Here is a 26,408-nt window from a genome sequence, read left to right on the forward strand (position 1 = left end):
AAGATACAAGTTAGGAAAGGAAATGTGTACGCTAGTAAATGTGCAAGAACAAGGAAGAAGACAGACGTGTTGTTTAATTATGTTAATAATTGCTGATCCATTTAAAGAAATGGTAATGGAGCCTATTTTTTTCTATTCTGCAAAATTACGTGTTTTTTTGGTTAAGATGAAACCATTAGCAAGAGTGATATATGCCCATAGAAATGTATTACCACCATGAAGGACTTAACTTTGCTAAAACCAAGATGATTATGCACTTAATCTTATTATTTAAGAAAATAGGGACCAGGCAGCTTGGGCTTTGTCTAAAATAGTGTATGCCCTTTATATATGCACTGACCTTGGACTGGCAAGTTAACTTTGCAAAATTGTAACAGCTGACAAGCCTTCCATGTTTTTACTGGCTGCTTTACAGAGTGGGTTAGAGAAAGATTTGCTCAGGGAATCAGCACTTTTCGAGCCAATAACCCTATTCTTAAAGACTCTAATTAGCACTAATGAGCGGCAGGGGAAGCGGTATGATGTGGCTGGGAGAACAGACACAGTGATGCAGCAGAAACCCCTGGAGTGCCAGCATACAGGTAGATTTCCTTGAGGTGTTTAGTTGGGGAGGTTAAGACCCTGTGCTCACTCACCACAAATAGCTGTGTCACAAAAACCAAAAATGAAAGTCATTAATTAATTCAGAGTTGGGATTGTTTTCCGCCCGCAGTTCTAGGTGATGATGCTGGCGGAGATGTTTCCATAGCAACTAAAATATTTTTAGTGACAAAAAATGTGAACCGTTGAAATGCGTGGGGGGTTGGGGGAGATGGAGCTTCCCTCGATCACACAGTGAGAAATATTGGTTTACTTGTATGGTCTGTTTTCCATGTTAGCATCTGCTAAAATGTCCGCATGCCTGCTTGCCTAACTACTTGCATAAAATAAACGTGTCTGTCTGCCACGTTCTGATGCCTTTGTGTTTGAGAATGTAATTCTTTGCAAGCTGGGATATCTTTTAACCTTCAGGGGAATTGCTGGCCTTCTAGCTCCAAAAGAGCTAATGAGCCAATGTGAAAATGATTCACCATCTAACCTGTGGCCTCAGAGTCTCATATATATCAGCTGTGTATAATGCTAGGCTGGATTAGCTGTCACAAGTGGCACAGCAGCCAGTCTCCTCTGTTGTTAATGATGAGCCAGCATGTGATGGAATTTTGTAAAGAGATATGCTCTTGTTATTGCTTCTCTACTACACCTGTATGACCAAATACACATAATGTGTATATATATATATATATATATATATATATATATATAAAGCAGTTTTTGCAGGGGTGGGGAGAACCTGCTGGGGCAAATTTATTCTAGAGCTGTGATAAGGTAACAGTTCTATGGTCCTGTATACAGTCCTGTTTCAGCTCTCACCTGTGAGATGGACTGGAACTTGGGTCTTAAGAGCTTGACTTAAGGACTTAAGTAATAAAACTAAAATAAAAATGACATTTTTGGAATTGACTATGTGTGCTATGTGGAAATGCGACCGAGAAGAAAAGGGCCTTCAAGTTACAGCACAGGACATAGCAATATCACTAATATATATATATATATATATATATATATATATATATATATATAGACAGTCAGATAGGATGACAGGGAAGAAGTTGGAATATAATAAAGAAAATGTATTTAACTGTATTAAATTTAATATTTAAATGTATTTAATTTAAATGTATTTAACTGTAAGGTGATACATCTTTTTTTTCAATGTTGCCCCAATAAAAGGTATCAACTACTGATATAGCACCTAGAGATGGCACTATGTAATTAGTTGAAGTAGAATCAGCCACTATAAACCTCTGTAGGCCTGTGCATTGGAACCTTGCCAGCAACCAATACACTTAAAGAAATCCCAGGCAATGGAGTGCTGACCTTGACCTGACCCAGGACCTGCCACCACAGCTACTCTCCTCTCTTCCAAGTGCTGGGATAGAGTATCTTATCCCAGAGCGCTGACTCTAGGGAGACTGTGTCAGGAGACCTACAGAGTAAGCATAGCACAAGGAGCATAATCCCCTTAACCCTGAAAATAAATCTCTGTTCATGTACATTTTTGTTGATCTGATTATTCTTGCAAATGAAACTAGAAAAAGATACCAAAAGTTTTTGTCACTATTTTTGTCCTATAGGGTAATTAAAATGGACATAAAGGGCCCTCATAACTAAGACAAAGATTATAAAAATGTGGTTGTTAATTGGTAGCGATAACTGGAAGGAGGTCATGGATAAATGATGGATAGGTGATAAAGGCTTCCTGGGGAACAATAATTTGATGGACAAGATGAACACATAATTGTCTGTCTCACCTGCCTATATTCATTGGTCGGATAAAATGTGATAGTATTTTTTGTCTAGATGGAACTATACTAGCTGTGATTCCCTGAGCATCGGGGAATGTTTCAAAGTCATGGGAAGAAGAGGGTATCATCGACCCAAGATATAATAACTGCAGGATTTAAGTTAACTAACGTCATAATCTGTATAACAAGTAATGTATGACAAAAAATGTGATAGAACCTTTATATGCAAAGGACAGGTCCATTCATATATAACACAACTGGATCCATATCTAACTTACCATCTAGATTGTGAAATAGCTTTATGATTCTGATGGTAATTCCCATTCAAATGATACCCTACTGTTTTACCCATAATGATAGAAAAGCAGGGTCTATTTTTAGCAATATAGCTAGTTGGACAAATCATAGCACAGCCACGACTCCCTAAATCATGGTGCCCCTCTCTAGTTATTTCAATGTTGAAATGTATGCAATAATTTGGTCAGAGTCTGGCACATGTTGAGGATAACACGGGTAAAATCACTATTCTCCTAGGCCTGGACTCTACAAAGGAGCTCAAATACTACATATATGTTTTTCAAAATGGTTGCTGATCTAGAAATGCAACGGCTGACTTGTACCATTTAAGTTAATTTAGAAGGTTTTATGCCATACTAATCATGTTTTGTAAAAATTCTTAAATTGTCAGCCGTGGGACCATTTAGGTCAGTTTGAGGATTAATAACGCCAAAATATAGGTTCCTTTAGATGAGAAATATCTTTAAAGATGCATTAGAAAGAAAAAAAAAACTCTTCTGCAAAAATGGTCAGATTAACTGTGCATTTTGTAGAGCCAAAGCACTGAGATTTTTCTTTACTGCTAGGTGCTGCCTAGTAATAAGGGGACTTAAGCTATAGGGATGAATCATGTATTGGGACTAACAGCTGTGTGTTGACCTCTGGAATCATTTATGCCAGATATCAAGGACTCAGCAGTGCTGGGTTTTTGAACAGGATGACAATTTTGTAATTGTGGCAGTAAGACTTCTGTATTTATCCATACACATAATATATTTGATATGTTAATTGTTATATGGTCTTCAATAATCAGGATGATTTTAATTGCCTCTATATATACAGTAAGTGGTAAAGAAGAGTGAGAAGAAAGGGGGGATCAAAAAGTAAAGGAGATATTAGCAAAAGAGGGAGAGAGCTGGGGAGAAGTATGTGTCAAAAAAAGAAACATAAGGAAAAGGCAGAGGCCAAGAGAAAAGAACGATAAGGAGAGAAAAGAAAGAGGGTAAAGAGAGAAAAAGGGTGAAAGGAAAATCTTATCAAATCTAATTTACAACTAAACAATTACCAACAAACCCAATCCCACATCATGGGATGCAGCTTCCTAAGAGGTTTTGGTAGCTATCCCCAGCCTTTATGCTATATAGATTGCATCACATACTTCAATTTCTTTTATTCTTCAGTACCTGTGAATCTGAATATTTTTGTACATCTTCAATTGAACCTGTACATGCTTTCCATCTCCCCCCATGCAGTGAGCGAGGGGTAGTAACCAATCACAATGCAGGGGGTTAATTGTGGAAACATGCATTGCAGTAATGTCTTTCTGTATATATCATCATGGCATTGCATGTGACAACTCCTAGCTGTGTGCCTCTATGCATGTTGCTCTGAGCCAGCGCTTTTCAGTGTGTACATGGCATTTATCTAAATGAATATTGTCAGGGGCGGAAATATAAAAAACAGATGAAATAATCAGAAAATAAAGCTTGCAGGTAATAAAACCCAAGTATTCCCAATGTGTTCAAAGGAACCTTGACTTGGCGTAGAATGATTTCTAACCATGGATGTTTAACTGTTTTGCTGCCTACTGAGGCAACAGCCAACAGCATGACTCTTTTTTATAGTGTTTTTTACATTTCCATTGCTAGAAGGCGTAGGATATAATGGATCTCATGTCAAAATAAAACATATTCCGCTGAAGAACCGACAAAAATCATTGTGATGTCTGAGATATATTTATTGAGGACAAATATACGCAAATGTGGCACATGCTTTTTAAAACAAATAGATGTTAATTATTTATGTCTTGTTGCTGGCAACTATAATAACACTTCTGCAAACCTAATAACTCTGGCTTTCAATTGAAGTCTCGGGTAATTCTACAGTCACATTTTCTACAATCTAGAACATACTTTTTCATAATGATTTGATGATATCCAAGCATGCCATTTGGGGTTCTTTCGCTTTTATATTACAGCTGAAATTCCTGTTTTAATATAGGTGACAATTTGAAATATTTTGACCCCATTACAAACTGTTTTTCTCAGGGGACGCTTATTAAAATTAAATCGTCATTACAGTAAAACTCCTGTGACGGATTATTAAAAAGTTAGTATTTAAAGAGTCTCATCATCTATAAACCATAAAAACTGTGTTGGTACTGGTCCAAAGAGTCACACTTCATTAGGTTAAATCACAATACTTTTTCTTTTCCTGCTTTAACTTGCTGAAGTTTTTAGGAAAGAATAGAATCAGAAGTCTTCAATTAAAAGAAACGGAGGGGTTTGTTAATCTTAGCATAAGAAAAAGCCCAGACGTGCTGCTCTCCTAAAGCTGCAAGCAAGTCCTGCTACATCATTAGCCTAATCTCTTCCACTTCTCCCATAGATTTAGCAGCTGTGTGTCTTCATCCCACTGACTTGTCGAGAGAGTTGTCACTAGGAGGAATAATGACTCTGACCCTTCATTCCTTCTGTTACTCAGATACATCTGCTGTGATTCTTATACTCTCACTAACACCTTTTTCAGGCTATTTTATGTTCCAGCACATGTTTTTAAATGAGCATTTTAAATATTTTTATATTAATATCTTTTTTTTTTTTCAACATTAATAATTAATCCACTAGACAATGTCACAACTTGCGAACTGTCCAAATTAGCAGTTCACCCAGCCCAGGTGTATGGGGTCCATACATAGTCCCACCCCAGTGCATTCTCTCAATATTGAGAAATTGTTTTCAGGAAGACGTGCAACATGGGGGATGTGCTTTTTTAAAAAAATATTTAAAAATATAGACCCTGAGGAAGGAGCTTATTTTTTTAATAAAGAGGAGCCTTAGGGAGGATAGGTGGGTTTTTTCCTTAACATGTGGGGTCTTGAGACACAGAGAAAGCTTGGACATTTCTAGTGATGACCCTGTTAATTCAGTTAGACTAAATGCTTAAACTACTACACATTTTGGCTTCAGATCAAGGTTTTACCTGTGAAAGATTGATACAATTCTAAACATAGAAACATAATTTTACAGGAGATAACAACTATTTGGCACATCTAGTCTGCAATATAAAGACTCTAATCCTAATGTTCCACACTCCACAGCCGATTCTTTTTTTTTTTTTTACTGCATTTCATTAAATAAATATCCAAATTGAAAATATACCTGCCAAGCTATATAGCGGAAGAACTGCCAAGGCAGAGAATTCCTATTATGAGCAAGCTTTTCATTCAACCTGTATAAGTGTAGAGCCTGTTAGAATTCTCATGTTGGCTGGATGTGGCCTGAATATCCCTATGAGTCCTTTACAAGTTATTTTTTTTCTTGTCCTCAGCACTACTTATATCCATTAAATCCTGCAGACTTCAGAGCACTGGTTAGACAGCATAAAGAAATAAGAAACTTGTTACCATTAAATGCCATGAGCAGGGTGCAGATTTATGGCAATGTTTTTGGAGATGTCCAGAAACCCAGACATTTTGTAAAGAGATGAAACATCACTTGGAAAACCATGCATGGGGTCTTTCCCCTTATAGCTAGGGTTATCACAGACAGACATGTACCCTCTAGCAATATTATGCAGCTGAGATTATCTGTGGCTTGGAAAACAATCGCGTATAGATGGATAGATCACTTCCCTCCACCCTACCAATGGGCTATCTCAAACAATAATCATATTAAAACATTTCATGCTAACAAAACCCAAAGGTATACTGTGTATCACATTATGTGCAAATCGTACAAGAGCAATGGAAAATAAGTGGATACTAACATCACATCGCATGTACAGCTTGTGGCAACTAATATACCCTAGAGTCATTTAAAATGTATAGGTTGGTGCTGTTATCATGTAACTCATGTTGGGAAGTACGTGCTGGTCTCCATGGCGCATATGTAAGAGGTTATACAAAGGAGATCATTGTTGTGGGAGATTGTACCATGTAATCATGGATTTTTTCCCCTGGGTCAAATTTTCTATAGCAACTGAGAGATAAGTGTGATGGCTTCCAATTTTATACTGATGAAATCATAGTAGTATTGGCTGTGTCGCAAATGGGATATACATCATACAAATAAAATATAATATAATTGATCTTTGAAACCGGTAAATTCAATAAAACGTAACTCACGCTAAACAAATCTAGGATGGATATGGTGCAAAAGACCAACTGAACATGAGTAGAGGAGGGAGTTTCAAGTTCTTTATATTATTCTTTACACAGCTGGCTTTTATAAGAAGAATTGAAATTTAGGACTATGACACATTTATGGCATAAAACATATCCTAGGTGCAAAACAACTTCTGCAAAGTATTTCATGTCCCTCTGGCAGAAAAGAGGTTAAATACATATTCAGTAATAATCTCATAGTACACAAAGAGATGCTCTGCATATTTATATTGCATGTTTAATTAAAGGGTGATTTATTTCTTGTGTTCTTTTGACTCACATCCTGAAATTTCTGTTTATCACGCTCCCTGTTCCTTTGTGTGTATCCTCCTGTTACAAGAAATGCTGCCTTTACTGAAAGAAATTGCACAGGTGAGGAAAGAGATAGGGAAAACCGGAACCGAGAAAGAGTCGGAGGCTTTGACAAATAAAACCTCATTAGAACAGCCGTGTGTTACAGCTCACACACCAGGTACTGCTACAGTATGCCTTGCATTTGAACCTCCAGAAACATTAAATGGGCCATTTATTTCCCATGCAATTAAAATGATCTGGGCTTAAATATTTCAAAACCAATATGGGGATAAAATAACAGTGATTTGCATTTCATGTTATATTTCATGAATACATTGTTGTTCTGGTACATACATTTTTGTACTAACCTTTCAGAACAGATCTGGGAAGGGGGAACACCTGGGAAGAACTACATGGCTGGGAAGGACTGGGCAAATCGGCTTCTTTTAGTTGGGGGATGCTAATTAAAATGTGAGGACTTTTAGTTGGTGGGAAGTATATTTAGGGCAGGGGCAGATTAATAATAGGGGAAATGGGACAGCTGGTTACCTGGTGGCCCCCATTTGCAGCAGTGTAATTTATGTATGTGTCTGCGTTGCACAGCATGCATGAAGTACTTCTTGTGATGGGTGATGTGGAAACCCAGATAGGGACCCGCTTGGTGCATGGGGCCCCCTCCTGACTCCATTATGAGTCAGTTTCCCTCTTCCTACTTCCTATCACGTGACATGATCCGCCTGTAAGAAGCTCCATTGTTGCAGTCAGTAAGTGCAAACTGCATGGCTCTCTGTATGTAAGAAAAAGAATCATGGTTACTGTGTGAGGATCCCCCAGCCAGCAGCCTGAAGCATCAGCAAGAGATACTCTTCAGGTAGGAGCTGGGATCTATGTTTGTGGCAGTATGTGTGTGTGTGTGAAGGTGTTTATGTGGGGATATCGCTACAGGAATGCATGAAGATTTTATTGTACTTCTTGTTTCTGTGAATAAAATTGTTGTTACTGCTTATATCTTATTTATTAATTTTACAGCTTTGTGGAATATAATGGCGTTATATATCTATCAATAATGATAATATGTCTATTTGTTTTTATGTACACCGATAACATAATGACCATCTGCCTAATATTGTGTAGGGGGGGGGCTTGGCCCATGTGGTCAAATCCAACAGAAGAGGTACTGTAGATTAACCCCTTGACTGCTAACGACGGCATGGTGCCGTCGCTAGCAGTCCCAGTCAGGTGCTAACGACGGCACCATGCCGTCGCTAGCACTCTCCTACCTTTATGGAGGTCTGTGGACCCCCATCACCACCTACCCTGGCGATCTGCCCCTCACACTGAAGGGCATCACCGGGGCCACCCGTTCCGGCCGGTGACGGCACGCGCAATGACGTCACCGCGCAACTTTATTAATAACTGACAATTGTCAGTTAAAGCGGTATGGGGGCATGCTGCTTATATGCCTGTATCTCAGGCATCTAAGCAGCTACAGAGCCCCAACATATACCATTTGAAAGGTAATCGCTTGTGAAAAAAAAATAAAAAAAATGATTTGGGGGTCTCTAAAGGCAGATAAATAAAGATCAAAATTGCCTAGAGACCCCCAAATTAAATTATCTAAACATAAACTAGTTTAACTTGAAAAAATAAAAGTTTAAGTATTCTAGCTAAATAATCACTGTGGTAGCCAATGTTACCACAGTGATCATATAGCTATGAAAAGTCACATTCCCTTTTTAAAAATGGCCGATACTAAATTTTAACCCCATGATCCCTTTGATCATGGGGTTAAATTTAGCCAATGGTAGAGGGAGCCAATTTTTGAAATCCTGATGAACTGCAAATATTATTAAAATCAGCCATTTAGCCTGTGCGGAACGTGAGTAACCATCTCATCCCTGGCGCTCCTTGCATTTTTACTGCAAAACTTATTTTTGCTGTAAAAGTGATTTTTTTTTCTCCCTTTACCATCATTTCTTTGGGATTGTAAGGGGAAAGAATGGTGTGTGCGTCTGTGAGTGAATGTATGGAAAGTATGGTGTGTGCTTCTGCGAGTGAATGGAGATATGAAAGGCGTGTGAATGGTCAGTAATTAGGGTTGAAGCCTTGACGTGGCATTACTGCTCACGTAAGAAGTTAAATTATGGCACAAAAAGTACATATTTGCAAAAACTACACCCCTTGGCACATCAAATGAGGGGCTGCATGTGTTTCTAGTACAAATCTGGAGTGCGCAAGACACAAATGAACATGTCGCTATGGTTAGAAAAAACATTTTCTAGCCAAAGCGACATATTCCATCATTATTTGTGCACTCAACTTTTGTCCTAGAAATACATGTAACCCCTCATTTGAAGCGCCAAGGGGTGTAGTTTCTTGAAATGTGTACTTTATGTACCCTAATTTAACTTCCCAGATGTCTAGACCACTTTAACTTCAGATATGGCAGATTCGAGAATCTTGTCAAAAATTGTCTTAAAACATTTAGGGGTGATGCCTGCAATTAGACAGCTCTAGACAGCTGGAAAGTTAAATTATGGTACATAAAGTATACATTGTCAGAAACTACACCCCTTGGCGCATGAAATGAGGGGCTGCATGTATTCGTAGCACAAGACTGGAGTGCGCAAGACATAAATAAACTTGTCGCTTTTAACTTAATTTTTTTTATTATTTTTATAAGTGTGATATTCATTTATTTGTTGTGCACGTCAGATTTGTGATAAAAATACAAGTAAGACCTCATTTGCTGCAGCTGGGGGTGTAGTTTCTAAAAATATATAGTTTTGTTGGCATATTTTAACATCCAAGGCAGCTAGAGCTGTTTAATTGACGGCAGCCATGCATTAAATGTAAATGTAATAAATTTAACTTTTAGCAATAAAATATTAGAAAAACACAGTCTACTGTTCTCAATTTCTGTTTATTTTAGACCGGTTACCTACTACAAATATTTAGCAGCACAGCTTTTGATATTAGAGTTTAGAAAAATAAAATTACAAACTAGTTTTTATTGAGTCGGAAGTGAAAAATTACACTGTTTTCCCATTTTTCGCTATATTTTGCAAACCTGATGAGACATACACATATAAAAAGGGTATATTTGGAATCTGCTGGGTGTGCTGAAAAAAACAATATACGGTTTGTATAGTTTATTTCCAAGAAATTTACTTATAAACGTGTTTAAACGTGAGATGCACCAAAATGGCGAAAACCAGCTTAGCACCAGGGTGGGAAATGGCTTAGCAGCCAAGGGGTTAAAATGCTAAAAAAAGTTCATGCTGGTTCTGATAGAGAATTGTCAGAACACACAGTGCATTGCAGTTTGTTTTGTATGGGGCTGCATAGTCACAGACCAGTCAGGGTGCACATGCTGACCCCTGTTCACTGCCAAAATCACCTACAATGGGCACGTGAGCATACGAACTAGACCACGGACCAATGGAAAAAGCTGGCCAGGTCTGATAAATCACGTTTTCTTTTACATCATGTGGATGGGTGCGGGTGCGTCACTTACCTGGTACCAAGATCCATCCATGGAGGCCCTACATCGTAAACTTACAGGACTTAAAGCATCTGTTGCTAATGTCTTGGTGCCAGATACCACAGCACACCTTCAGAGGTCTTGGGGAGTTCATGCCTCAACAGGTGAGGGCTGTTTTGGTGGCAAAAGGGAGACTTACACAATATTAGGCAGCGGGTCATCATGTTATGTATGTGTGTATATATATATATATATATACACACACACACACATGTTTTTTGGTATGGTATAGTGCAAGTGCAGACTATCTTTCGGGGTACCCTTGCCTATGGTGCACAGGTACATGTGGGAGACGTTGCCTGAGCATGGGGCCCAGTGGAAATTTGGTTGTTGTAGCCTCCGTGACATTGAGGAATACGGATGGTTTAAACTACTAAAATGTTGGTTTGTTGTTAATGTGTTAATGGATTTAGGGGGTATGCCCAAATTGGAAAATAACTGGTTTGGGTTCATATTGAAATTGGCAGTGGTAGTTGAATTGCATAAAATTCTAAAATATCATATTTCAGGATAACAAAATATAGCTAAGTTTGTACATTTGTGCCAGAAAAAAAAAATCGCTCCCCGGACATAACTCCCAAGTGTCTTTCCTTTCAAGAAGCTGAGAAAATATGTAAAAATCAGATAAAAGCAGCAAAATTGGAGACAGAAAGACTCATTGCCAAAGAGAGTAAAACAAACCCCAAAATGTTCTTTAACTATATAAATAGTAAAAAGGTTAACAATGAAAGCGTTGGCCCCTTAAAAAGTAATGAGGGAGAAGTTATAGACGGGGATCAGGAAAAAGCTAATCTATTAAATATATTCTTCTCTGCTGTATTCACAGAGGAAAATGAAATGCCAGGTAATATACAGCAGGATGAGATAAATGCCCCAGTACATGTCGCCTGTCTAACCCAGGAAGAAGTGCAGTGCCGCCTAAAAAAAATCAAAATAGACAAATCACCAGGTCCAGATGGCATTCACCCCCGCGTTCTAAGGGAGTTAAGTAATGTAATAGACAGACCCCTATTTCTAATATTCAAGGACTCTATAGTGACAGGGTCTGTTCCCCAGGACTGGCGCATAGCAAATGTTGTGCCAATATTCAAAAAGGGGACAAAAAGTGACCCGGGGAATTATAGGCCTGTTAGTTTAACTTCTGTTGTGTGTAAACTGTTTGAGGGTTTCCTAAGAGATGCTATTTTGGAGTATCTCAATGAAAATAAGTGTATGACTCCATATCAGCATGGGTTTACAAGGGATCGGTCCTGTCAAACTAACCTGATCAGCTTTTATGAGGAGGTGAGCTCAAGACTGGATCGGGGTGAATCGCTGGATGTCGTATATCTTGATTTTTCCAAAGCATTTGATACGGTGCCACATAAAAGGCTCGTACATAAAATGAGAATGCTTGGGCTGGGGGAGAATGTGTGTATGTGGGTAAGTAACTGGCTCAGTGATAGGAAACAGAGGGTGGTTATTAATGGTACATACTCTGAGTGGGTGACTGTTGCTAGTGGGGTACCACAGGGGTCAGTTTTGGGTCCTATTCTTTTTAATATATTTATTAATGACCTTGTAGAGGGATTGCATAGTAAAGTATCAATCTTTGCAGACGATACTAAGCTCTGTAACGTGGTTAACACAATAGAGGACAGCGCACGATTACAAATGGATCTGCATAGGTTGGAGGCTTGGGCTGGGATGTGGCAGATGAGGTTCAACACAGATAAATGTAAGGTTATGCACATGGGGAAGAAAAATCCAGGCTGGGAATATGTATTAAATGGGAAAACACTGGGGACGACTGACATGGAAAAGGACTTAGGAGTTTTAGTTAACAGTAAATTTACCTGTAGCGACCAGTGTCAGGCAGCTGCTGCTAAGGCAAATAAAATCATGGGGTGCATCAAAAGGGGCATAGATGCCCACGACAAGGAAATAATTCTACCCCTGTACAAGTCACTAGTCAGACCACACATGGAATACTGTGTACAGTACTGGGCACCAGTGTACAAGAAAGATATAGTGGAGCTGGAGAGGGTTCAAAGACGGGCAACCAGAGTAATAAGGGGAATGGGAGGACTACAGTACCCAGAAAGATTATCAGAATTGGGGTTATTTAGTTTGGAAAAAAGACGGCTTAGGGGGGACTTAATAACTATGTATAAATATATAAGGGGACAGTACAGAGATCACTCCCAGGACCTATTTATACCCAGGACTGTATCTATAACAAGGGGACATCCTCTACGGCTGGAGGAAAGAAGGTTTCTACACCAGCACAGACGGGGGTTCTTTACAGTAAGAGCGGTGAGATTATGGAACTCTCTGCCAGAGGAAGTGGTGATGGTAAACTCAATAAAAGAGTTCAAAAGGAGCCTGGACGTGTTTCTTGAAAACAATAATATTACAAGTTATGGATATTAGATTAATAGGGACAGAACGTTGATCCAGGGATTTATTCTGATTGCCATATTTGGAGTCGGGAAGGAATTTTCCCCCTGGTATGGGGCAATTGGCATCTGCTTCATAAGGGTTTTTTGCCTTCCTCTGGATCAACACAGTAGGGACACAATATGTATATAGGTTGAACTTGATGGACTTTGGTCTTTTTTCAACCTTATGAACTATGTTACTATGTTACTATGTTACTAAGCACTGTGAATCAATGTGATACATTCATACAGGTCAGTGATTTGGACATAACACTTTGAGTGGCCTAATTTTTTTTGTTGTTTTGCTTTAGTTATATTTAAATGACAGTATATATATATATATATTCATATTCAGGCCCGGTTAAGCTATTCAAAGCATATATATATATAAATATATATATATATATACACACACACACAGTACGGTATATTCATACATATAATGGTAAAATGCTAAATAAATAAATCTATTGATATTGGTCACAGTATACAACATATTGCAACGTAGACACACATTAAATTGCTGTTACATTCTATAATTTTTATGGATAGTACAAACATTTGAAAAAAAATATAGTGCTGGATCCAACAGCGGTTTTATCTCAGTTGTGATGGCTCATTGGTGCCTTAAACCAGACTTCTATACCTATATAATCTAATCATATGAAAAAAATGACAGTTTACAGAATGCAATTTCTTCAAATATGAAATGTATGTCTTTCCAATTATTTCTTCTTTCTCGTCACTGTTTATAAAGAGTTTTCCAAATCAAAATAGTCACACATTGTAGCATTGGAAATTGACTCAAGAATGTCTATAATGTGCTAAAAGTTTGAAGTGATTTAGCATTGCTATATGATTTAAACAGAACTATTCACAACCCATAGAGTATGCTGTTTTAAATTGATTTGCAGATATTTTAATAAATTACTTACCCTGCCATGACTATAAAGAAGTCCAGTCTATTCCAAGTATCTCCAAGGTAACATTTCTTTCCAAAGATACCCAAGGCCACCATTTTCACCACCATTTCCATTGCAAAGAAAATGAAGATGAAGTCATCAAACACCTGGTGTTATCCACAAGACAAGAATATAGTTAGCATAACATTAATCTCATAAGTAGATACATTTTATAAGAATTGTTATAATTTGGTTATATGAACTTGAACAGTAAAGAAATAGGTGGTTCTAAACTTATACGAACATCCATTTTTACAAACATATACAGTATGTCATGTTCCATCTACGGTATTGAATTTTACCAATTTAATACAGTATTATAAACATAATTCCTAGTATTGTTGAATGCCCAAACCCTTCCCAGAAACAATTCTTTATTCATGTTAAATTTTGCCTCATCCATAATTCTTCAGGGAAGACAATAGTCATCTGTCACAAAAGAAGGCTCTGAGAGAGGTTGCCCTGGAGGATTAAAAAAAATCTTAAAGGTTTGTGTTGTTCTTATTCCTAAAGAGTTCAATTAATGTTTGTTGAACAGAACTTTAAATGCATAAAAATGTGCATGTGAACTTAAAAATTTATTCTTCCCAAGGTAGATGTACCTAGATTCAAACCATATCATGACCCTTGCAAAGGAGATGAGAGTTGAACATTATATTCCAATTCAATAGGTCAATCATTTAGGTTTTAAGGTACACATACACAACTAAAACTGGGATTCCTTTCAAATTCATTGCAATACATAAAGTTATTAAATATTTAAATGAGTTTATTCTATATTAGTGAGTATATAAAGCTGATTGTACTTTTATCTAATAGATATCCCGTATACCTTGTTAACATGTTTACTTACTTGAAGTATTTGGCACCGATCTGATGAACAGTCAACATCTTCACAGGGTTGGAACATTCCAAGTGTTACACAATTCAAAAGAATCACCATCATGCTCAGACACTCAAACCAGGTGAGAGAAAGTAGGTTAAGGAAAACAGGTCTCCAAACTATTCAAAATACACGCTGTATTTTATAATCTCATTAACATAACTCATCACTCCTTACACAAATATGAAATCCACATGCTATTGATGCTCAGTGAGCCCCAAGATGATTTATAAAATATGGTCTTTATTACAATGCAAAATGAGGTAACAATTTTGCACCTATCTAAAATTTAATTGACCCCAGGGTAATATCTAATAATGCTACAAGGTATTATAGATGTGTTGAGTTGATTTAACCAGTTTGCTATGTTTGATGGGCACATCTAGAATAGAACAATTAAAAACCATAACAATTGAGATATTATGGGTAGAAAGTTAATTGACAGACACAATATTTCTTACTGATTTCACACAGGAAAATTATCTTGTCAGATGCTTTAACATTATACCCACACAATTCTGATTCCTGAGCATTGGTGAAATCCTCGTAACAGTATGATCTGAGATCATGCTTTCCATTGCAAACTTCTCACTGGTTTCCAATGATTGCAGAATATTGCAGACAGATTCACGGAGAAAGAGAAGCATTTGTGCACCCCTCTTTCTCGGCAAACTAGTCTGCAATATTCTGGCTTCATGCAAAAGGGGCGAAGCCACAGCGTGCACCATGGAGACAGCCTCTCCCTCATTCCTCCAATCGGGGGAGAGGAGGTGCGTGGGGGCTGAACACTGGATAACGGAGCTGATACTGGGGTGAAGCGGACAAAGACAGAAGAACAAGAAGTGGCAAGAGAAGAAGCTGTGGACAAGGAGACAGGGACACGGAAGTGGTTGGTGGAGGAGGTAGGGAGACATTGAGCTGTAGAGTGAGTGAATAAAAGTTTAGGACAGCGAATGAAAGTCTGAGAGAGCATGAGAGAGCCCCTGGGCTTAACTGGCTGTACAGTGGTGCTGCAGATGTTTTTTTCACATTATTTTTTTCTGGAAAACTTATAATTGAGCAAATACGGTAATATAGATTATCAACACTACCTTATATGCTAGATTTGTCTTGTATTATTACAGCTATACATTGCTGTTGTCACAGTATTTTGTTTCAATGTGCCATATACGCCTGACAACATTGATTGGATACAGCACAAAGGAGTAATGCTGAGCTTCTGGTGAAATATAGATGAACTGAGTGGAATGGTTTTTTAACAGATAATACAGCATTTGGAACGCCATGTGCACCCTCGCAACTCTGATACATATAGGTATTGAGGAATCTAACCTAATTTTCTAATAGATTTCAGTATTAGTTTGTCTTTATAAGCCAAGTCATTTACAAGAAGCCAAAAATATATATCGTCCAAGACAGCATTTCCAAGAGTTGACATTACCAAGATGTATCCTCCTTGGTGTAATATTGAACATGTTACCTTTAATGGCTTGAGTGTGTTCACTTGTTTCCACTTAGCCAAACATAGTCAAGAACATTGCATTATGGGAACAGAGCCAATTTACCCATTGCCTACTGCCTTCTAACGCAGAACAAGGAATAATAGAACAGATTTGAAGCGGCGAAACAACAGCGTTAATGTTACTCATTTTGAACCCGGCAGCAAAATATTAGCATCAAAGGTTTAATTAACCATACATTTGACTATTCATACATTCTTAATCAAAGCGCATCCACAGCTGAAACATTTTACAAACATTATTAACATTTTCCTAGCAGTTGACGTTTTAGTCCACTGTACACATAACATATTTTAAAGGATCAGTGGAACCCTGTTTTTATATGAATCAAACAGTAGGTAGACCTGCCTAATGTAGACATCTAAGCAGGAGAGGACTGAGATAACATAGGTTTAATACAACATGCCATAAAGAAACATACAAAAGATCCAGCCATTGGATAAATACGTTTAGGCTCTACACAGCCTGGTAGTTGAATGTGGCGTTACAAAGAAAAAAAAATTCTAGGGGGGCATTGTCCTCAATCTTAACAAATCCCAGGGGAATTAACCTTTTCCCCTCCTTGAAACTCCCTATACATATTTCAGTGTCTTGTGGACCAAACCTACCCCAAGTAGAACACTTTAATTACATTATAAGACATGCTAAAGTAAAAAACAATATGTTAACATGCACAGTTATTGTGTTATGTAGTATTGCCTATGACAGAGCTTGTAAGATAAAATACCATTATAAATAATGATGAAAGAATATTAATAAAAACAAGATTACATACACATTAGACAGTATCTGCTTTCTTTCAAGAGCATTCCCCAAAAGTGATCCATTTTTCCTCTTGCTTATTTAAACCATTTTATTTTGCACTCCTATATTAATCCATTTCTCTCAGTCTGACATGTTCTAAAGTCTCTTACCACCATCCATTTGAATTACAATTGCCTTTCATTATTTCCTATCCTCCTTCATTTTTACACGCATCGTCTTTGTCTATTCAGAAATAAAATGCAATTACTGATTTCATGGTTAGTGAAAAAGACAGTACGATTCCTATTGAAAATATATTTACAAGTGGATATTAAGCTCATCTCAGTTTCACTATGATTCTACTGTGTATGACACAACTGTCCAACATGGTCCTCAAGGGCCATTTATCTGCCATGATTTCAGAATTCCTCTAATTAAACATCTGATTAACCAATTATCTTTATGCATCACTAAGCAATATGCTATATATCAACCTGAAAATCTGATGAGATTGTCCAAAAATGAAACAGATTTGGACAGGCCTGGATTAGGCCACAACAATATTATATTCTTGTAATAGTCCTTTACTGTGTTCAAAATAATGTATTACACTTTCTTGTCCAAAACACATTTTTTAATGCTATAAATGTAAAACAAAACATTCTATTCTACATAGGCCTCGTCAAGGTTTTGAGAAATTTTATCGTAAAGTTTTATATATACATATATATATACTGAAGGCCTTTGCAAGTATTTTCCAGGCTATAAACATACTATATAATATACTTATATATACTTATAATATACACCTTGGCCACTGTCCTCCCCCGAGATATGCTGCCACTGTCCTCCCTCCCCGAGATATGCTGCCACTGTCCCCCCCCCCCGGTCCGCTCGATGCGCTCAGACAACCTCCCGTGCCGGCACCCCCCCCCCCGTGGGAAGTGCTGGCAGGGGAGGCTGTCTGAGCGTATCGGGAAGTAGGATGCAGGTTCCCTGCACCGCTGCAGGGGATCTGTATCCTAACCCCGCTGCCTGCCCTGAGCCCCGGATTGCATGTCCCGGGCGTCGGGCGCTAGACCCCGAATATAGGCCGCACCCCCACTTTAAAGACTGCGGCCTATATTCGAGCCAATACGGTATTTTTGGATATAAAATATGAAGGCTTATCATATATTATTTTAATTGGTACCATTGAATAAGTTGCCTGCAACAAGCTTTCATATTTGTCGACCGAGGAATTGAGTTATTTTCACAAAAAATATTGTTTACTTTCTCCCTTTGCACTTTATTTTTGTTTTTAATCTTATCTCAGTCTGATAGGTAAACCACATTTGTCCTTAAAATACTGCATTATGGTGCATGGCTGCTAAAGCACATGTTTTAAACCTGAATTCCCAAGATTCTTTTAAAATGCAATAAAGTGCGATGGATGGAAATGGCAGTTCACATACGGCATCAGGATCCTCTAGGCCAGGCCCGATTTCTGAGATCATTTGCCAAGTGTCTATTGACATTGGACTGAACTGGGATTTAGTATACTCTCCCAAAGCTAGGGAAAAAATATTGACTAAAAATTATTTCCAGATTAGCAGAGAAAGGAAGTTGCAAGAAAGAAATGACATACATATTTCTTTGCCACTACTAAATAGGACCCCTGTTTGCCACATTGAATTTAGTGATAATGGTAAACATACCAATTTTGAGGATGTTTTCACAGAAAATGAACCAAAAACTAACCTGATCACTGATAAAACTCAAGAATTGCATAATAATTTATAATAATGTTTAGTAGAGAGAAAGAAGGAGAGAAATAAAGAAGAAGAGAGAAAAGAGATGGGAGAGATGCCTTATTAGTGATTACACTTTACTTTAAACACCAAAAGTTATAAAGAGGTAAATATAGGACTCAGAACTTGGTTGTTCATTTAATGATGGCCCAAGTCAAGTTGGGACAGGTGGCAACCCCTTCTTAGAATCATCCGTTACCCAGACCAGTCCTTTAAAAAAGAAAAGCATCTCTTATACGCATCCCTCGCGTTTTGCAGAGGCTTCTATTGTGCTCATGTACGGGCTCAAGATGTATTGCTTTCAATGGGTTTAGGGACAGCCCATTGTCCTTAAGGGGTTAAAAAGCCTTTAGTTTTATAACGTCTATACTATCATTGTTTTTTTTGTCTTTTTGTTTCTCTATTGGAATATCAAAATCGGTTCATACGAGCGCCCCTAGGTGGTCTTTGGTTTTGTCTAGCACTAAGACTGGCCTTGACAGAAAGTATGTGTGGACATTAACAGGACACACAGACCGGTGTAAATCACAAGGCAAGGTGTTAAGTGCACCAGACAACCAATAATACTCAATCAAGTATTGTATATTGATATAAAATTATTATTTTTTAATTAAGTTACCCAGCAGTGTGAATGATGCCCAGCATGAATGTTGCCCCCCCAATTAAAGTTATTTCTAAGCAGATTTAATGTAATTGTTTTGTATAATTTTTAAATTCAACTTTTCTCTTATATTTTTATCATTTTATATCTCGAAGATAAATAACTGCAGATATACCTTATGTTATCCGGCTTTACCCTGACCAAACTAAAAACAAAAACTAAGCGAAGAAAAGAAAAAACAAATAAAAAGCAAAACAATTTTACCATGTAATTAGACAATCTCATTTTTTTGTAAAGTGATGCTATGGAAAAAAATATTGAGATAGTTTATTGGAATTACAAGAAGTTCAAAAGCCAGTTCTGGTGCAGGCATTTTTATATTGATCCTCATAAGAAAATAATGTGTTGCCAAATATATTTTTCTATATACAGAAATTCACTGAGCTGTGAGAGCCCACGGGGAGAGCTTATTTTGTGAAAGATACATTAAGAAAAAAGAAAATGAATTAGCATGCTGAAATATGTTTGTTTATACAGAAATAGTAAACCCTTAAGGCTCTTTATCAGGGCACCTGTGTTTTCATAGTGGTCTCACACAAACTTAGCAAAGTATTTGTATGATGAAAGTACAGTAAATAAAAGCAATTTTATCTCCAGCTGTTACTTCTAAATAATGTAACTGAAGCGTGAAATTTGTCATGTTCTGACAAGTTCTTCAGTGGCTCCTCCTGAAGAGTACATGGTCCTGAAAAGCAACATTCACATTACAGAACTATTTCAAGGTATACAGATCGACCTCCTGGCATCAAAGTCTAGGGAGAAAAGGCTGATTGAATTTTTATAATCCAACAGCAGCTGGGATGCTGTCTGTTGGCCAACCATGGCGTAATAAAAACCTTGTTTCAGAAAAATAAAATGAACCACAAAGAGAAATCAAACCATTATTAAAAAAAATCACTATATGTTTTGGGGCACATATAATGTCATTCATTTTTTAAGCCTTTTGGAGGACATTTGTCAGGTTAGGAAAGGTTTTCTTCATACATCAATTTATTGTCCTCTGTGCTAATAAACAACTGGAATCATCCTCTTAATGGCGATCTCTCTGCTGATGTTTGAAATGCTGTTAAGTTGAGGCAGTTGGTAGTTTCAAGCAAAGACATTTGATTACTGTAATCTTCGGGACATAGTTTTTCAAAACAGAATAGAAAAAGAATCACTGAAGGTAGATACATTTTACCAGTATGGCATCGCTCTGAATTATGTACATCCCTCTAGATTTTAAACTCTGTATATGAGCAGCTGAACATTCAGCACCATGGACAGCTCAAAGCCCATTTTCAGTCCCTATACTGTTTATGAAATAAGTAACTTCCTCACAATAATTTTTGCAATGCATACCAGAATAATTGAATATTTAACATTATAATATATATATATATATATATATATATAATATTATGTATGGTATGTTATGCATGTTTTTAAATTGTATATATTAGCTTAATATTGCTATTTCGGTATTAAAAATATGAAATATTTATATTAAAAGGTAGCCTTTGGGGAAAGCTGTCCAAAGAGTATGTTAAGTTCTGTTTTTGAGTTTGTAACTGGTTTCTGCCATCAGGTGCATTGACCTGAACATCTTGTTTATTACTTGTAAAATGTAAACAGCGGTCAATATGAGACCAGTTATCTCTCAGTTAAAGTATAACTTTCAAACAACTGTACTAAAATTGTTTTAAATCTACTTACAAAGGGAAAACAGCCAATCTAGACATTGCGCTATATGCCAAAAAAATAACACTTGTAGTCATAAAAAAAACAATGGTAGGAAATAAGCAGAGTTTGAAATTGAATGAACCGTGAGTATTTGAGATGGAGATATCCACCCTCACAATGGTGACCCATGCTGCTGCTGAGCTGGCAAGGCATCATCATCAGGTTGTCTGTTGTATCAGAGAATGCATGTGAGGGGTGCATGCATCACTATAAAGCAATAGGGCAGACCAGACGGCATGCTATCACCTACATAAATGTTGGTTTAAGGTCTGTTCCTTTACAGAACATGGCATGACAAGGCACTAAAGATTGTCAGCAAATTCTGATTGAATCATTACTTCCAAGTTATTACCTCTAGCTATGAAGGTATCTCTTATACCTTGTATCTAGCCTCTATATGTTCAGAACATTATATTTTTTAGGGTTTTGAGGGAAAAATTATGATTTCTTATCTGCTGCCCTTTCATGACATCTGTTTGATTTATTTGAGTTTATTTCAAGGACTGTGCATTTTTTCTAAGATGTAAAATACTTCAACTTTGAAAGTATTACAAAGAAAGATGAAAGAAAAAACATTTATATTATAGACAGACCTTTATATACACATAAATGCAGTGAAGCACAAGTTATAGTTGGCTCTAAAATATATATTGCCTTTGATCACATCCAGACTAAAACATTGACAATATTATATATATATATATATATATATATATATATATATATATATATATATATATAATTTCACATAGCCTACATACGCTCAATAACACACACAGTATTACACATAGGATGTCAATTCCTATGGCTCTTCCCTTTACACATCACCATAAAACACAAACGGTATATAGTATGGGATACACTCTCAGCCCCACTAGCCTGACCTAGCTATATAGTAAATGTTACAGCAGCTGGTATATAAGGAAAAAAAGAATGCAAAAGTGGGAAAAAATAAGTCTCTGTCCACATATACAGACATATGCCTGTAGTACGTCTAGCAGATGTACGAGGAGTTGTGTACAAAACAGATTCTGAAAGCAAAATCCGAAGTGGTCTTGTCACCATAGCAACAAACGGAATAAACCAAAAAGCAAGAAGACCAAATTGGTTGTGATTGTGATAAGGATCATACCCATAGTTTTTAACACATCTTGGTATCTTTGAGTATATTTATATTTCTTTTGAGACCTAGTCATAGAATATACAGCTATTTATGTATTTCTACAGGATAACTAGCAACATACTTGATAAAGATAGTATATATAAAGATATAAATATCATAGGAGCTTACACTTTAATGTTACATACAGAAAAGTCATGGGGTCATACATAAAAAAGATATATATACATAGCAAATGCAAAAAATACCATATAAACTGATATAACATATACAACTGTACATAGGGGCAAGTGATGTAAACAATGTAAGTATTTCATGTTTTCTTTATATTGGCAAAGATTCAGAATATGCAGCATCTCATTTGCATGAATAAGAGAAAAGGATTGAGGCTCTTGTAAATGTAGACTAGTGTAAGACTGCGTCAGTCTTCTATTTTCTTAAAGTTTTTCTCCCTTTCATCATTAGTTTTCACAGAAGAATCTCAATCAGTGAGTTGTTAATTCATTTCCAGTCAATCGAAAGAAGCAGAGATGAGCCATGGGTTATCTATTTGTATTAACGAGCCTAGGGGTTGCGGCAGAGAGCAGATGGCATATTGGCCAGAATAGAGTAGCCGGGGAGTAGAAAAAAAAGACAGAGCACATTTGAACAGGGGTTTACGTGTTGACATTTGCCTTTGAAATGTATTACCCAAATGTAACATTTTTCAAACTGGTTAGTTTGGGGAGACCTGGCTTTCTCCTGTGATACATTTACATTCTCTAACTGTGCAAATTGCTCCTGATGAGCTTCTTTGTGTTCCCTGTCAGCCCTGATTTACAGGGTCTCCCCTCACTCCTGGGAGGTATTTGCATTTCAATTTCCATTAGCTGTATTCTTTCCCTTGTGCCTTGTAGCATCTTTAGAGAAATGTTACTCTGCTTTTGAATTGGATAACAACCTGCATGGCGCACACTGAGCACTGCAGAGATGCTGGCATCACTCGATGGAAGAGTAATCTGCTAAAAATCCTATTGTATCTGTGCTGTGGCCATTTCTTGGCTGGAGAACAAATACAAATCCAAGTATCAACATTTACACTTCCAATTCTTCTAATCACACCACCTACACTGCTATTCTGTAATAGAATAGAACTCTCCACCTCTCGAACTACAACCATTTTAAGCATTGGCCGCTCTTGGATGGCTACTAATATGTTACAATGTTATTTTATACGTAATACCACCGCACAAAAAATACGTGTGCCAGTTCAATCGGAGCAACAGCCCATCTGCTGCATAACCAGGGTCAGATCGCCCTACTGGGTCCCTTGTGACCAGCACATATACATTATGGAGCACCGTATACCTATAAGATGCAGCTTGCTGGGATAGGAACTATGCTGGTGATTTGCAGTAGACAGCAGCCACAGAAAGGAGGGTGTTGGAGGATGAATATCAATAGTGCCATTAATTATCTAATAATACAACTTTATTATAAAATCATTCTGATGCAATTGCTTAAAGCTCTGGACTACAAGTGCCTAATGTTCTTGATGGTAAGATCATTTAGCTATAATCTGTGTATTTCTCAGGGCAACAGTCTCTAAAACAGTAAACCTGGTTGTTGATAACCCGGGAATGGTCTTGACAGTTGCTGCAGCACTACAGAGCCTATTAGCTTTCACACAGTATAAAGTTTGTACAATGCTATATAAAACAATAAATAATAATAATAATAATAATGTCCATTAAGAACTGAATATGCTCAATGGGCCATTAGTTGGACAACTCCAGTACAGGCTATGGTGAATATACACTCACGGGCCACTTTATTAGGTACACTTTTTGTCTTCAGAACCGCCTTCATTGTTTGTAGCATACATTCTACAAGGTGCTGGAAACATTCCTCAAGAGATTTTGGTCCATATGGGCATGATAGCATGACGCACTTGCTGCAGATTTGTCAACTGCGTACCACCACATCCCAAAGGTGCTCTATTGGATTGAGATCTGGTGACTGTGGAGGCCATTGGAGTACAGTGTACTCATTGTCATGTTCAAGAAACCAGTTTGAGAGCTTTGTGACATGGTGCATTATCCTGCTGGAAGTAGCCATCAGAGGATGGGTACACTGTGGTCATAAAGGGATGGACAAGGTCAGCAACAATACTCAGGTAGGCTCAGGGGCCCAAAGTGTGTCAAGTACCACACCACTACACCACCACCACCAGCCTGAACCGTTGATACAAGGCAGGATGGATCCATACTTTCATGTTGTTTACGCCAAATTCTGCCCTTGCCATCTGAATTTTGCAGCTGGAATCGAGACCTATCAGATGACGCAACGTTCTTCTAGTCTTCTATTCAATTTTGGTGAGTCTGAGCGAATTGTAGCCCCAGTTTTCTGTTCTTAGCTGACATGAGTGGCCCCCAGTGTGGTCTTCTGCTGCTGTAGCCCATCTGCTTCAAGGTTCAACATGTTGGGTGTTCAGAGATGGTATTCTCCATACATTGGTTGTAACAAGTGGTTATTTGAGTTACTGTTGCCTTTCTCTCATCTCCAACCAGTCTGCCCATTCTTCTCTGACATCAAAAGGCATTTTTGTCTACACAACTGCCGCTCACTGGATATTTTCTCTTTTGCGGACCATTCTCTGTAAACCTAGAGATGGTTGTGCGTGAAAATCCTAGTAGATCAGCAGTTTCTGAAATACTCAGACCAGCCTGTCTGGCACCAACAACCATGTGACGTTCAAAGTCCCTTAAATCCCCTTTCTTCCCCATTCTGATGCTCGGTTTGAACTTCAGCAAGTTGTCCTGACCACATCTACATGCCTAAATGCATTGAGTTGCAGCCATGTGATTGGCTGATTAGGTATTTGTGTTAACAAGCAATATACAGGTGTACATAATAAAGTAGCCAGTGAGTGTGTATATATATATATATATATATATATCACTGTGCATATACATACTACTCCTGGTTGTAATATCTTGATAAAAATATAAAAAAATAGGATAAAAGAGATGTAGGTTTCATAACTCAAAATACAGTTAACATAAGACTCAAAATTTCAAATTTGCTATATAATGCATTTCTATGTGACAGGCTGAAAGCTAATTATGTAACTGAATAAGGCATTTACAAGAAAAAAAATTTTTTTATACAATTTAGAAGGCTTTAGAACTCTTTGATATCCAGCCATGCATACGCAGAGAGCTGTATTAACATCTAGAAAAAAGGGGACATCAGGGGGAGAAGAAGGAAAGACACTTTTTTTTTTTATGGAAAATGCTTGGATTATGTGGGTGCTTTGCTAACTACTGGTTACATTGGGTTGATTTAAGGTCCTAGGACCAAGATATCTCTAGATTATGGGTAGGCATGGAAATGACGGAGTTGAACCCCTTAAAAATCCGTGATGTTTTAAGTGCAGCCTATCTGTTCCGAACCGCCCTGTCATACTCTCACCCCACTTTGAGAGCAATATTGCAACTTTGGCATCGGTTTATAATCCCTAACAAATTGTTCCAAACTGGCCCATTATCTTTACCTATTACCACTATGGAAGCAGTGATTCCCGATTTAAATTTATCAGTCTGGAGCTCCAGAGGTGTCCGGTGTCTTTCAGACATCTGGAACGGTGATAGCATGGTTTCTTTTGAAACCCTTCATGACAAATTCCTTATTAATAACGCGGATTTTTATAAATACCTACAAATACGCCATGCGCTTCAACCACTTACACTACACCCCACCAAATCTAACGCTGACTTATTCACATGGCTGCGACGACGTAACAAACATCACAAGGGTATCTCATGGTGCTATTCCCTGTTAATCAAGACATATCTAGACCTTCCGGACCCATACAAACTTAGGTGGGAATCCGAGCTTAATTCTCAATTCACTGCAGATCAGTGGCAAATTGCACACACTGTCATACTGTCAGTATCTAAATGTGTCAGCCATCTAGAAAC

General features: G+C 37.5%; 1 protein-coding gene across 1 annotated transcript in view; it reads right to left on the reverse strand.

The window, feature by feature from the left end:
- Positions 1–26,408, reverse strand: part of LOC149284365 (voltage-dependent T-type calcium channel subunit alpha-1I-like) — a 222,516-nt gene that overhangs the window by 118,503 nt on the left and 77,605 nt on the right. Inside the window, exons 2-3 of the mRNA XM_089496792.1 lie at positions 14,860–14,971; positions 13,980–14,113 (exon numbers count right to left, since the gene is read on the reverse strand). Coding sequence (XP_089352918.1) covers positions 13,980–14,113; positions 14,860–14,952 — 227 coding nt within the window. The 5' untranslated portion in view covers positions 14,953–14,971. The remainder of the gene's footprint in view (positions 1–13,979; positions 14,114–14,859; positions 14,972–26,408) is intronic.

The sequence above is a fragment of the Sceloporus occidentalis genome, unplaced genomic scaffold (assembly GCF_023333645.1).
Source record: "Sceloporus occidentalis isolate IW3139 unplaced genomic scaffold, rSceOcc1.0.p SCAF_94, whole genome shotgun sequence".
Classification (NCBI taxonomy): Eukaryota; Metazoa; Chordata; class Lepidosauria; order Squamata; family Phrynosomatidae; genus Sceloporus; species Sceloporus occidentalis.